The 14,383-nt window shown below is 38.8% G+C and overlaps 1 protein-coding gene across 2 annotated transcripts in view; it reads left to right on the forward strand.

The window, feature by feature from the left end:
- The window catches only part of LOC136753011 (transient receptor potential cation channel subfamily M member 4), a 139,513-nt gene extending 125,735 nt beyond the window's left edge, over positions 1-13,778 (forward strand). For both annotated transcript variants that reach the window (XM_066708789.1, XM_066708790.1), the window contains 2 exons: positions 978-1,071; positions 10,349-13,778. In XM_066708789.1, coding sequence (XP_066564886.1) covers positions 978-1,071; positions 10,349-10,365 — 111 coding nt within the window. In that variant the 3' untranslated portion in view covers positions 10,366-13,778. The remainder of the gene's footprint in view (positions 1-977; positions 1,072-10,348) is intronic.
- The last annotated feature ends 605 nt before the right edge of the window (positions 13,779-14,383 follow it).

The following is a 14,383-nucleotide window of genomic DNA, read 5'->3' on the forward strand; positions in this document are numbered from 1 at the left end:
TAAGGTATTACATGCAGGTAATACAAATGTCCACTATATTTACACTATGAGAGGAATAGAACTAGAAGAAGTAATGCATGAGAGACCTAGGAGTCTACATGGACTCCTCACTTTACCCATCCAAACAATATGGGGAAACAATAAAAAAGGCAAACAAAGTGCTACAGTACATTGTCAAAAGTGTTGAATTTAAATCAAGGGAAGTAATGTTGAGACTGTACAATGCACTAGTTAGACCTCATCTGGAATACTGTGTACAGTTCTGGGCACCACACTTCAAGAAAGATATCGCTGCTCTAGAGGCAGTTCAGAGGCGAGCAACCAGACTTATTTCAGGTTTGAAGGGAATGTCATACTCAAAGAGACTGAAAGAACTGAACCTTTTCACCTTGGAACACAGAAGACTGTATGTGGGGACTTCATTCAAGTCTTCAAAATCATGAAAGGCATTGAACACATCAAACCAGAGGAGTTTTTTTCAGATCACCAGGGGGACACAGACCCAGGGACACAAATGGAAATTGGGCTTCAAGGCATTCAAGATGGAAAACAGGAGACACTTCTTCATACAGAGAGTCGTCACAATCTGGAACAAACTCCCCAGTGATTTGGTTGAAGCTGAAAATTTGGGAACATTCAAAAATAGACTGGCTAGGATCCTTGGGTCACAGTTATTAATGGACACCAAATGAGCATGAAGGGTCAAATGATTTCTCTCATTTGTAAACTTTCTTATGTTCTTATGTATCCCTTTCTCTTTTTTCTTCTCTCCCCCTCTCTTCTCCACCACTCTCTCATAGCACAGGGTAGTGTAAATGTATTGGGTTTCAGTCAGTATTATAGCATATAAACCCCATTCTTATTGACACTTTCTCTATCCCCTTCCCCTCTTTATCTCCGTCTAAAAGCTCAGTATAGTGTCAGTGCAGTAGTTTTCAGTATTATATAATTTAAACCCTCTCTCTCTCTCTCTGCAGCTGGAGTACTGCACTCAGGCCATTGCATGGATGGTAGAGGGGCTGTACCAGAGTAATGTGATAAAAGCCACCTGCCCCCCCCCAACTTTAAAAGGTAAGGCAGTGAGAAACAGACAACATTAAGATAACAAACGATAATAATGTATAATAATAATAACTAGAATTGAAGTTTCTTTAGAAACTTTGTGTTTTTACACTTTTTATGCTTACACTGTTTAAAAGCATAGCTGCTGAATGCAAGCAGTTTAATAGCATAGAATGCAAATACAGTTTAAAAGCGCAACTAGCTTCAAAATAAGCATTATGTGCTGTTACCTATATTTGCATTATATCAGTATTAGTTTTCAGACATTACTCAGTTTGAGCATGATGCAGATGTCAAAGGTCACAATGAGCAATATTATTGGATATACTATACATGACTTCCAATCTGTGTATAAGAAGCAGTAACCTATCTGCATTTCCTACAGCACAATAAACTAAGATACATTTTCAATGAGTTTTAATTAGAGGTCCAGTGAAGGAAAGATATTTAGACATATCATTAGTAAACAATCAATGTTCTTTCAGAATCTGCAGTCAGATATGAGCTGTGAGACATACTTACAGGTGAAATTAGGACTTTTCTGACTCAGGTCAAAGGTCACAATGAATTACATTTTTAGATGGTGCATATATGACTTCCTATATGTGTTCAAGTTTGACCAAAGGCCTATCTCTGCTCTGTAAGGTGTTATAGAGCTAACATAACTCAAGAAGAGCATTTGACCTTGAGAGAGGTCAAAGGTCAAAACCAAGAACATTTATAGACAGCCCACTTATGGTTTCCTATACGTGTCCAATAGTAATAGTGATGTATCTCTGCTCTGTAAGCAGTTCAAATGCACCAAAATATATATTTGAGCTGAACACCCTTAAGGAAAGGACAAAGTTCAGAACAAAGCAGTATAAATACACACAGTTGATGAGCAGTGGAAGGATGTGCAGGTACAGTAATTAGTCCAAAGGATAGGAAATTATCATTCAGAAAACCAGGAAAGAATAAGGTGAAAGCTGGAACAAGGGTGACATCTAGCGGATATTAGAGGAAGTTCACCGTGTAGATGTTACAATAAGCTAAGAAACATTTTGAATGAGTATTAATTAGAGGACAAAGGTGAAGGGCAAAGAAATGTTAAGTCACATTTGAGCTATGGGAAATACTTATAGGTAAGTAAAATAGGACTTTTCTGACTATGAAGATGAGTTTGACCTTGATGGAGATATCAAAGGTCACAATGAAGGACATTTTTAGATGTTGCATATATGACTTCCTATATGTGTTCTATATTGACCAAATGCATCTCCTCTCCGTAAAGTGTTATAACTAAAAATGAGCATTTGACCTGAAACAAAAGGTCAAAGGTCAAAGCCAAGGACATTTTCACACTGCCCACATATGGTTTCTAATGCATGTTCTATTGTGAAAATGACCGTATCTGCACTCTTTCATTGACATTTTGTATTTGACCTCGAAAGGAGAGTTCAAAGGTCAAAATTAAGGAAATTTTAGACTTTGGAGACAGACAGAATATTTTTCTCATACTCTCCTTGTTGGGACTATGTTAGGAATCTTACATTGTGCCTTTAATTTTTATGTTGTGTTACAATTATTTTATTGTGATGTATTTGAAAATATAATCTTATTTGTACAACGCATTGATTCAGATACAAATGACTGAAAATTGAGAATATAAAATACTAGTTAAAATACATAATTGAAGTATTTGCAAATACAGTAGCTCTGAAAAGTATCCCCTTGGACTTTTTCACATTTCATTACAGTGTGCAGTAGTGGTTAGGGCTCTGGACTCTGGAGCACAGGGTTGTAGGTTGTAGCACCCCAGTGGGTGCACAGCTGTTGTACCCTTGAGCAAGGTACTTTACCTAGATTGCTCCAGTAAATGCCCAGCTGTATAAATGGGTAAATGTAAAAAAATAATGTGGTATCTTGTAACAATTATAAGTCACCCTGGATAAGGGTGTCTGCTAAGAAATTTAGAAGAATAGAAAAATCATGTATTATTCAATAATTGCGTATTTTTCTCCTTTTATATAAATGTATTTTATTCTCAAAGTATAAACTGCATTTTTATACTTGATTAATTTCATGGCATATATTTATGCACTCAGGGCTGCATTAAACTAATAATTTAGAATGGCACTATAAAATGATTGACATACAGAGATATGTCTGAGTTTTTTTTAATTTGATTTGCTCCCACTGCCACTATGACTCATCTATGGTTTAATGCAGGATCCAGGCCAATCATGGGAGTAGATCATGGATTGCTTTTTTTGGAGGGGGGAATAAGTTTTGGTATGATAACACTTCCTACTTTTATCTGAACTTGACTCTGCTTTTGGATATTTTATTATTAAATCACTATCCGGTCTAATTTGTATTATTTATATATTCTTTTTAGCAGAATTTCATTCTGTAGTTTTATTGAAAGACAATTTTCATTCTTTTGGCCTGAATTTGACCTCATTTCTAATTCTGTACCACCCCTTACCCCACCTTCTATAGTAAGTTGCAATTTTGGTCAACCGTTGGGCCTTGATTGGGGTTACTACAGTGTTTGTGTACCTTCTCTACCCTTGTGAATGACGAGCATTCTGGACTTAAAATAAAATTTTTACCTACTGTTAGAAATTCTCCAGGGGTCGGCAACCTTTACTACTGGAAGAGCCATTTTTACATAAAGTAAAATACATAAAATAATTGTCCTGAAGCCGCAAAAAGTATATTTGAGCCCAGGGACGTGCGGGGGGGAGGGGGAGGTGTAGCCCGAGCCACCGCCCCTTTTCATTCCCCTCCCCTTTCTTCAGTGAAGTGCCCAATTTGTCCCAATCGCCCCTCCCCCAATCCATGCAGTTAACTGCAAGCCGGAACTTGGACCGCGCTTTGCCAGCACCACCAGCACATCCTCCAAACCCCCCAACCGCACTTCGCCAGCACAAACACACACACCTCGCCCCCCTGCTGGACCGAAGTGCCCCTTCGTTTGTTTCAGCCACTGCCCCCCCGCAAGGTTGTGCACTTCTTAGTTTAGTTAATCCAGGTCTTTATGATCATTTAATGCAGGCTACTTAAACTTTGCATTTCCACTATGATAATAACGTGTTTTGTGAGACAGTGGCTGCTGCATTTATGAAAATATAAAATAAAGCAGTTTACATTTTGTGTTATCTTTATTGGGGAATGTCATTGACAACAAAACACAAAAATGTACAATTGCGTAGTAGTGGAGAAAATGTTAAATCCACTGGCATGTGTAAATTGATATACAGCCAAGTTCCATGTGTAATTTTGAAAGTCCTCCCCATGTTTTTGAAATGGATTGAATAAGTGTCAGACCATAAAATCAAAAGAAGCCTACTTTGACAATAGGCTAAAAAAAACAGATTTAAAAAATAATGAATACATAAGTGAACCATGTTTTTAGTAGGCTATGCTTTGTAAGCGTAATCACCAGTGCGTTCGTTTGTTTTGTAGCATTTATAACCTATTTTGATGGTTCAATTGACATAACTTGCAACTATAGTAAATCAACAATTACTTTGATACGTTTCGTAAAAGTACCTCTGCTCTGCTCTGCTTTTCACTGCAGTTCCGCAACGGCTCTCTTCCTTGCATCCCCAGCAGGATAAGTTTCTGCAAATGCAGTGTGCCTGCTCTGGAAATGTCTTTCGACGTTGCATTTTTTGTTGTTTTTCTATTTTCTCGCTGTAGATCAAACATACTGGCAAGCCAGCAGCGTTGATGGTGAAAGCAAACAAATCTGTCTACATAGGATTGAATCCTTGGTTTTCATCCTACACTTTTCTTTTATTGGAAGCCATAAGATAGCTATTAGAAAAACATCCACTCAATATAACATATAAGCTGTCAGTTTCCACTAAATTTAAAATAAGGCGCCAGGGTCTTGTAACCTAGCTACGGAGTCGCACATTTTAGTTGACGAAATGTAAGCATTTTTAAAATTTGGTACGCACATTTTTTATGATTAGATAATGTAATAACTTTAAAACAATGATAATAAAAATGTTCAAAAATTCATTTTCAGAATTTTTTTTATTTTGTCAAAGCCCAGGGAGCCACTGAGGAGGGGTTAAAGAGCCACGGGTTGCCGACCCCTGTCCTAGTCCAAACAAACTCATTGTTACCCGTCAGTGGCCAGGAGATTGTGTTTGATTGGCCAAGAAGGGTGGGGGTGGGACCCTGCTCATGTGTGTCAGCCAGTAAGACTGGTATTAGTTGATCAGCCAGTGTATAACTGAGTAATCATTTTGGACAGTTATACAGTCAGTCAACACCCAGTGCCTGAACATTAAGATTAACACAGCAGTGTTAACACCTGTATTGACATCTTAAACCCGACTAGTTGTGAATGTCTGCAGTCAGCATGAACTAAACATGTTGCATGAACCAACAATCCGACCTGTACTAAACCTGTCTGTAAGGTGGATGATCCCAAAGTTAACCACTTCAGTTGGTGCCAAATAAGGAGCAGGATCCACTGTACCAGAGACACTTGTACATTAGACAGTGTGCCTGCACAGGTCTGGAAAATAATGGAATTTAAAAAGACTGGTTTCCAGACCTGGAATAGTATGGAAAATAGATAAAAGATAAGTTTGAGAAAGGTGTGACATGGGGCAGGGTGCCCCACTGGACTGTATAATCCAAATGAACAGCTAATTTCACTTCTAGTAACAAAAATGTAGTCTGCCGATCTACACCACCTGGTGTTTGCCGGTCACTAGGAGCCAGAATGAATAACAATCCCAAACTCGAAGAATACCTATATGCACACGTTCGTACTTTAACTTAGTTTGGAGCAGTTGTGTTGTCAAACCATAAACCACACAGGAGTTCCAGAGAGGTTTAGCAAAATTATACAAATGTTTATTACACAACTTAAAAGAATGCCATTCATCAGCTGCACCACTAAAAGAAAAGAAACCCCCACTCCAAAAACCCAGACTCCACTAGTTAGCTAGGAGCCCAAGTAACAAATAAAAACTCAATAAAATAATTACAAAAAAATTAAATTCAAGTGCCCAAGTGTCCAAATACAAATAATGTAAGCAATTAGTGACTCCAGTATCCTCCCATGGCAGTCAGTCAGCGCTGAATGAAGCGTCCCATACAATACACAACCAACTAAAAATAGAAAAACAAAGTAATTAAATCATACAAACAAAGCTTCTTAAGCCCCTCTTAGCAAGTCAAGACTCCTTGCTCATGGATGTTTAATAAATAACGACTTGGTTTAAAAGCCGAGCACAGGTTTCTTATGTTTAATAGAAAGTTAAAACACTAAAATCTGGCCAGGACAATGCTAAAAAGGATTAAAAAAATATATATAAAAAAACTCAGAGACACACATCAAGGATTAAAACTAACTTGTTCAGGGACAGTGGGAAAAGTAAAAGTGCAACTTATCGTTCTATGGAGTAGCAACTGGAGAGACACTGGACCCCCGCAGCTTGGAGAGGCAGATCACAAATGCACTCAGTTTAGTGCTCTCCCTTCGGTCCGTTGTCTTCCTCCTTGGCTGGTCTTCTCCCTGTGTTGTAATTTCTCAGCATAGATTCCAGTGTTATGCGCTCTTGTCTTTCGTGTAGCTCAGTACTCCCTTATCTCGCTTCCCGGGGTTCAGCTTTTTTCAACTAATATGCTTTAGGTCTTCTCCTCAGTTTCCCTTTTGCAGCAGACTGCAGACTTGGGGCTTCCTCATCACCCTTCTGATCAATTTGCACTTTTCCTCTCTCTATACAAGGCATGCTCTTGGTTCAATCCACTTAGAGCTAAAAATAATACAAAGAGTTTTTTTCAATACTACAACAGTAAGAGGTCAATAAAGGAGGAAGTGAAACAGATAAAGGGCAAACATTGAAGTATCTTGGAAAACAAGATGTGGCAAATTTTCTAAATGAATATTTCAGAGAGGTTTTTACAAAAGAAAAAAACAGATAACATGCCACAGGTTAACAACCAGTCCAGTCAAATCCTGAGAGATCAGGATAAATGAGGAGGAGGTACTAAAGGGACTAGCAGAATTAAAAACAAACAAATCACCAAGATGCTCATCAAAAATAACAAACAGAGGTCAAACTACCTTCTGGCCTGACATGTTGGCTTGACCTTAGCTTTCTTAAGCATACATGAAGTAAAACATTTGTGAGAGGAATTTCTAGCTTTACTTCCACAGTCCTCATCCCCAAACATGCGTTGGGGAACAATATCAGCTGAAAACATTCTAAAGGCAGTGCCAGGGCCCACTAGGATGGCAGTGACTCGTGTCACAGATATAAAGTCTGCTTTTGAGCTGGTCATTCCTGATTCAATTCAGAAAATTGTTCTAGAAATGACTAATTTAGAAGGGAGGCGTGTTTTTGGGCATGAGTGGAGAGAACTGGACAAAACCCATTTACATGCTTTTTTGGGGCTTCTCATCCTGGCTTTCCAAAGACGAATCAGCAGTCAGCCTGTGGGATGCAGATACAGGCAGGGCCATATTCTGAGCCACCATGTCTTTTGAGACCTTTCATATTTTCTCAAGGGCCATCAGGTTTGATAATCAGGAGACAAGAGCTGGCAGACAGGAGAGAGAAAAGCTGGCAGCTGTTAGGACAGTGTGGGACAAGTGGGTAGAGTGGCTGCCACTAGTCTACAATCCAGGTCCTAATGTCGCTGCCCCTTTAAGCAATACATGCCTTCAAAGCCAGTAAAATATGGCATAAAGATCTGAGCAGCTTGTGATGCAAACTCAAGCTATGCATGGAAAATGATTTTTTAATAAAAAACGAGTGAATTATCATCAGTAAACCATGATCTGTAAGGGGTGAAAAAATTGATTACACTAAATATTTATATTAATTGAGCTAAAGATCATGTTTATGGAGGAAAAACTACTTTCGGATGGTTAAACAATTTGACCAGGGAACATTATTGCTGTTCCTTACAGCTGAACATAACAGAAGGGTTAATACATTTCTCCAACAAACATGGAGTGTACACTTGTGAGTGAAGCCATCTTCTTTTTGCCACAATGTACAGCATGGCTGAAGCTGCACTAGTAGGCTGTCTGCCATAAATAAATATGCCTATACAGATAGTATTTACACTCTCGATCTTTCTTGCTTTTCTCTTTCAAAACTCCAAACTTCACCACGTAGTCTCGCTCCCAAGCTCCTCTATATAGTGTGAGATTGCATCACGATTTCATCTGATTTCACCCTATGTAATCGTGCGATTTCTCGCATTTGGATTTCATGAAATCCAACAATATCGAACGCATTTGGATTGCATGCAATCGGGTTTCATGGAAATTTCATAGTGATCTATTGTTTTGTCATTTGTCATTGTCCTTTTTTAAATATATAATACACCGATCAGCCATAACATTATGTCAGTGGGTGGGATATATTAGGGAGCAACTGAACATTTTGTCCTCAAAGTTGATGTGTTAGAAGCAGGAAAAATGGGCAAGCGTAAGGATCTGAGCGACTTTGACAAGGGCCAAATTGTGATGGCTAGACGACTGGGTCAGAGCATCTCCAAAACTGCAGCTCTTGTGGGGTGTTCCCAGTCTGCAGTGGTCAGTACCTATCAAAAGTGGTCCAAGGAAGGAAAAGCGGTGAACCGGCGACAGGGTCATGGGCGGCCAAGGCTCATTGATGCACGTAGGGAGCGAAGGCTGGCCTGTGTGGTCCGATCCAACAGACGAGCTACTGTTGCTCAAACTGCTGAAAAAGTTAATGCTGGTTCTGATAGAAAGGTGTCAGAACACATAGTGCATCACAGTTTGTTGTGTATGGGGCTGCGTAGCCGCAGACCAGTCACGGTTCCCATGCTGACCCCTGTCCACTGCCGAAAGCGCCTACAATGTGCACATGAGCATCAGAACTGGACCATGGAGCAATGGAAGAAGGTGGCCTGGTCTGATGAATCACGAGTTCAGGGTGTTGACTTGGTTTCCAAATTCCCCAGATCTCAATCCAATCGAGCATCTGAGGGATATGCTGGACAAACAAGTCCCTTACAGGACTTAAAGGATCTGCGGCTAAAGGTGGCTAACGATGGGTCAGGGCTGTTTTAGTGGCAAAAGGGGGACCTACACAATATTAAGCAGGTGGTCATAATGTTATGGCTGATCGGTGTACTTTAGTATTATGTTGTACTAATTCATTTGTCTGATATAAATGGTTTCTTCGGCTTTTTAGCCAAATTAACAGGAAATAATCCCATCACATTGACCTATGAGATGAACACTATTAGATCACTTCATAAAATAAATATTTAAACAATGCTTTCTGACAAATAAGATTATTTCCTACACCTTCTTTGAATCTCTGATACAATGTAGAGACTCTGAATATTATTGAGTCGTGGACAGAGCCTGGCCACTTGGGTTCAATACTTGAAATGAAGCTGGTGGATTCAGAGTTCATATTGGAATGACAGAGGTCAAGCCATGGATGATGTAAAGTATTATCCAAAATCTGATACCCTACTGTCTAGCACAGGCATTGTATAGGCCTAAGTGTCATTAACGTCATCACCTGTACATTAATGTTGTGAAATGATTTCCTGTTCACAAAATCTGCCTAATTTGGTCCTGAGGTGCCTTGATGTGGTTCTGACTGTAAAGCACCAATGACTTTGTGGTTCTCTACATAATAATGTAGTCTATGATACAATAACCATATGATTACCTATTCATTAAATTGCATATAACCATGTAGCAGCAGCTTTGCCGATATTTTTGAGATTTACTGGAGGAGGTTTATGATTAAGGATGTGTTGCTATAGTAATTTACTCAGCTGGACTTTAAGCCTGCTTCAACAAACGGAAAAAGCCAGACTGGTCATGTGCCACAGGGTTATATTAGGGCGTAATGATGCACTGCTAACGGAGTTGTAGTGGGAGTTTTAAGAGAGAAGGAATTGAGTGTTTGTGGCTGTCAAGGGAAAGTCAATCTATCATTATTATTATTATTATTATTATTATTATTATTATTATTATTATTATTATTATTAATAATAATAATAATAATAATATTATTATTAATATTATTTATTTATTAGTAGATGCCCTTGTCCAGGGCGACTTACAAACATACAATGCTGTGACAATAAACATCAGTTTGTGTTGGAAAACTTCTGTTTTATTTTTGTGATTGTGTGTATGTGTGTGAACAGTGAGTTGTGGTAAGAAAACTGAAAATAGGGTATTAGGCCTATATAAATGACTGATTGAGACAAGTCACAGAGGAGCACTGCTGAACTAATACACAAAATTCCATCTGTGTGCTTTCAGATCCGTCCAACTCATAATTGGGCTTTCCTGCCTCACTCAAACCCCTCAACTCCCCCCCTTATTACTGATGGACAGACAGACAGATGGACAGACCAATTTTCCCAGGGACAGACGGATCAAGAGGCTTGCCTTCTACAGGATAAACTGCATTTTAAAGCAATTTGAACAATTATTAAATCATAGTTTTTGTTACCAGAAGTTTTGATGGGACACAACAGCTGATTGGAGATGGCAACCCTGAGGTGTGTTTTAAGCAGTGTAAGCTGGTACGGTCTGCTACGCCGTACGGGTAAGAAATGTACTGCCAGTACTTTTTAATAATAATAATATTTATGTTAATCATTTCTGTGTATTATAGTACATAATGTAGAAATGTACTCTATATCAAATCCATTCCAATATTTAGTGCTGTCTTGTATTGGGATGAGTGACTCGTGTGTGTGTACACTTGATTGGAATCCTAATTGTCTCATAGTAACGCAACAGTGGGCATCCGCTTATAATTAATTAGAAATAATTAGAAACTTTCAAATGCAAAGCAGATAACGATGGAGAAAGTGGGCTCTCGCAAAAAAATCCTTGACTGAGCATGCAAACAAAAAGCCACCAACACAGTCTGAAATCACATAAACGTTAAATCTACAACCTGAAGAGTCTGCTAAATCGCTGGGTAAGCATAGTGCCAATGAGAAGCAATATCCCTCTGTCTGATCCAAGTTTCAATTTGAAGAATTTCAAAGGAAACATTATTTGTTGTTTGCTGTGGATGGAATGGTAGGTGAAAAAAACTTTAATGTTTCTAATTTGAAACTTCTGTTTGCTAGAGGCATGAATGTCACTGCTAGTTGGGTCAAATGGCAAATCCTCTTTTGTGAAAAATAAAGAAACATTTAGAAAAGCTTATACCACTTCATAAAAGTAATAAACCTTAATGCAAAAAGCATAGAAGGAGCCATTGAAACCAGTGCGTCTGTGTTCAGGACGGCTCAGTACATTGTGCATGAGAGCCTGACTGACCTGCGACAAATTAATGGAGTTGAGATAGGGTGACTGTCTATGGTGATATCATATTACTTGATTTCTACTTTCACCACTGGTTTTAAGTGACAGGTTCAGGGGTGTCAGACTCCACAGGAGCTCTCTATTAATCAAATAATGGAGTTTATTTGTAGCGGGTCACTACACAGCTTTTAAAAAGGGTTAAAATTGGTCAACACCGACTATGCCACCTTGTGTTTATAGACGGCAAGGTCCTCTTATATACACGTAGAACCCCTTTAACTTCCCACACAGGATCTTTAATTGAGAAAGCAATTATAAAGTACACCATGAAAGGAGGAGGCAAAATTCAGCTATGAAAATGTTTATTTTGTTAAAAAAGGATACAAATTATAAAATACTGAGATCAGTTGTGCAAAATACAGCAAGTTCTTGTGCAACATCCAGCAATAATAAATTACAATATTCCCAAAACAACAAGTAATTCAATTAACAAGTTGACAATATTCCGTATGAGTATCTCAAACTAAGTAATCCAAAAAGAATAAACCAACCATATAACTCCAATTAAACACCCATCTTAAAACAAGTAAAAAAAAGAAAATTGCAAAAACTCCAAACGTGTAAATCTATAGTTTACCAATCCTGTACAATAACCTATTTTAAGGGTGTGACATCTTTCAAAAACACCATTATTTTGTACACTTAATTGCAATTGATTAAAGTTAGGTGTTGCATTAATTTAACAATCACTTTCGGGAATAAATTAGCTATAAAGTTACAAATCACGATTCTAATATCTCAGTAGATTTAAACAAAATCTAAAACTAGAAACACAGCGGGGGAAAGAGCTTTTAGTAAAAAAAAATCTAATTATAACCATTCAAACAGGGCAGCATCATAGTGTGTAGCTAAAACTCAAGCGAGCAGTCGTTATTGCACTTTGTATAAACAAAACAAACCCAGATCTCACAAGCAGACACGTGCACAGGAAAGGCTCGCCCTTTTTCCTGAGCACCTGCCCCCCAGACCGCAATTCAGCGGCTCCCCCCCCACTTAACACAGGGTGGACACAGGGTGCCCTTTTTCGCATGCATTATTACAGCTCTCCAGACGTTACTCAGCTCACTTGTCGGCTTAAGAGTAAGAATAATTATCTTCTAATAGTTTTTAAATAAAATGAATAAAACACAAACTCAGCTCGCATTATAAGCAGCATAATATAATATACATATAATATGCAGCTAGGATTTTCACAGTCAGTTCCCCCTGCTCTCTCTGTCACTTCTCAAAAGTACTTTTAAACCCCGCGGGTGAGCTCCGATTGGCAGTGCCTCGTCCAGCCTCCAGGAATTTGCCAAGGACAGCGCTGCTTTGGCCGTTGTCAAGGCAACAGGTATGCAGAGCCATTAATGTTACTGCGGAAGCAAAGTGGGTGCACGCAGCCTGCTTAGAAAGAGAACAGAACACAGACCTGCCAAATATTCTTTAAAATACAAATACAGTCCTCTGTAGAACAAATGTATACATAGCCCCACCTGAGCCCTCACTACATATTTTCTTGGGAAGGCTCAGCGAAGTCTTTCAATTCTGATTTTTTATTTTTTTTTACAGACGCTTCTAATATGTTGATGTACTCGAAACATTGTAAATGCAGGAGAGTTGGGAATAAAGACTTTAGAAAATTTAGGTTCAGCACACTTCAAGCGATTGCGTCTCACTCCTTTCTTAAGCCCTACCCTGACCGCTTGTACATTCTTATTGTAGCGGGTGCTGCTGTGACACCTGGTTGCACTGGGATGTAGTTAGCTCATTTAGCATGCCTTAAAAGTGAGTGAGTGAGTGAGTGCTGGTACTGGTGTGTGGAGGGTGAGCAGTAGAGGAAAAGACTGAAGGACTCGACTGAGAGGAAGAAAAGCACCTCCACTGTTTTTTCTTATGTAGTTTTATCTTGGTTTTGACTGCTTTTTGTATATTGTTTTATAAATTGCCTTGACTGATTTTATGTGCATACTTTTAATACTATTAGTACAAACTTCTCAGGTAACATTTGTCTGGAGCCAGTTCAGTTCACCTCCAATCACTGCGAGAAGGATAGAGTCACGGTGGTTTGCTTTGAGTTTGTTTGTATTTTGGGCAATATTATTATAAGTATAAAGGTTTAACGTTAAATGCACATTTTTTGTTGTGGTGAACTGTTTGGTCTCATTTTGCACTGGTTATTTTATGTATTTTTTCTTTATATAATTGCACGTAGCAGCTCTGTCCATTTTCCCAGTGCTTGGTGGTGGATTGCTTTCATAGTTTATTGTAACAGATAAATTATGTTGTATGCGTTTGTGTTATATGGTATGCATTGATTGTTCATGGGGTTGTTCCCATTTTATAAATGAAATACCTGTACCTCTCCTTGATTAAATCTTTCATTGAACTCTGTGTGTGGGGCTATATATATATAAGGCTTTAAAAGCAGGGGTCCCCCTCTCCTATTCATATAAAAGGGGGTGGCATAGTTGTTAATATCCACTAGGTGGTGCCACATTATCATGACTTAGAAACATCGGAGGCGTATTCATGTTGCTTCAACAGAGAGATGGTGTGAAATGCATCCAGTTAACTTAGAGAACCAGAAGACCAGGTGAGAGAATTTCAACAGTGCTGTGACACCCAGACCATGCCTGTCCCTTTTTTTCCACCGGAGTTTGCTATACTGTATCAAGGTGATTGTCAGGCAACCAGCATGACACTAAGGTGTTGCCTTTCCTTTGTGTTTAGACAATAGTGGTTCCAGTCAGTGTGTGTACTCCAGGTGAATACAGTACAGTACAGTGGCTCCAGTCATTGGTGGTGTATCCCTGGTGTATGTGTACATACTCCGTTTGCTTTCTGGGGTGTGCTAATGCCATTTGAATCAGTGGATTCTCAAGAGCAACCAGCATTGCAACACCAGAGCTTGCATAGCAATGCAGCCCCTAAAATAAAATAATAATAAGGCAAACCCATCTGGAAAAATTGGTCAGAAATGGTCTGTGTGTC

The sequence above is a fragment of the Amia ocellicauda genome, chromosome 7, assembly GCF_036373705.1.
Source record: "Amia ocellicauda isolate fAmiCal2 chromosome 7, fAmiCal2.hap1, whole genome shotgun sequence".
Classification (NCBI taxonomy): Eukaryota; Metazoa; Chordata; class Actinopteri; order Amiiformes; family Amiidae; genus Amia; species Amia ocellicauda.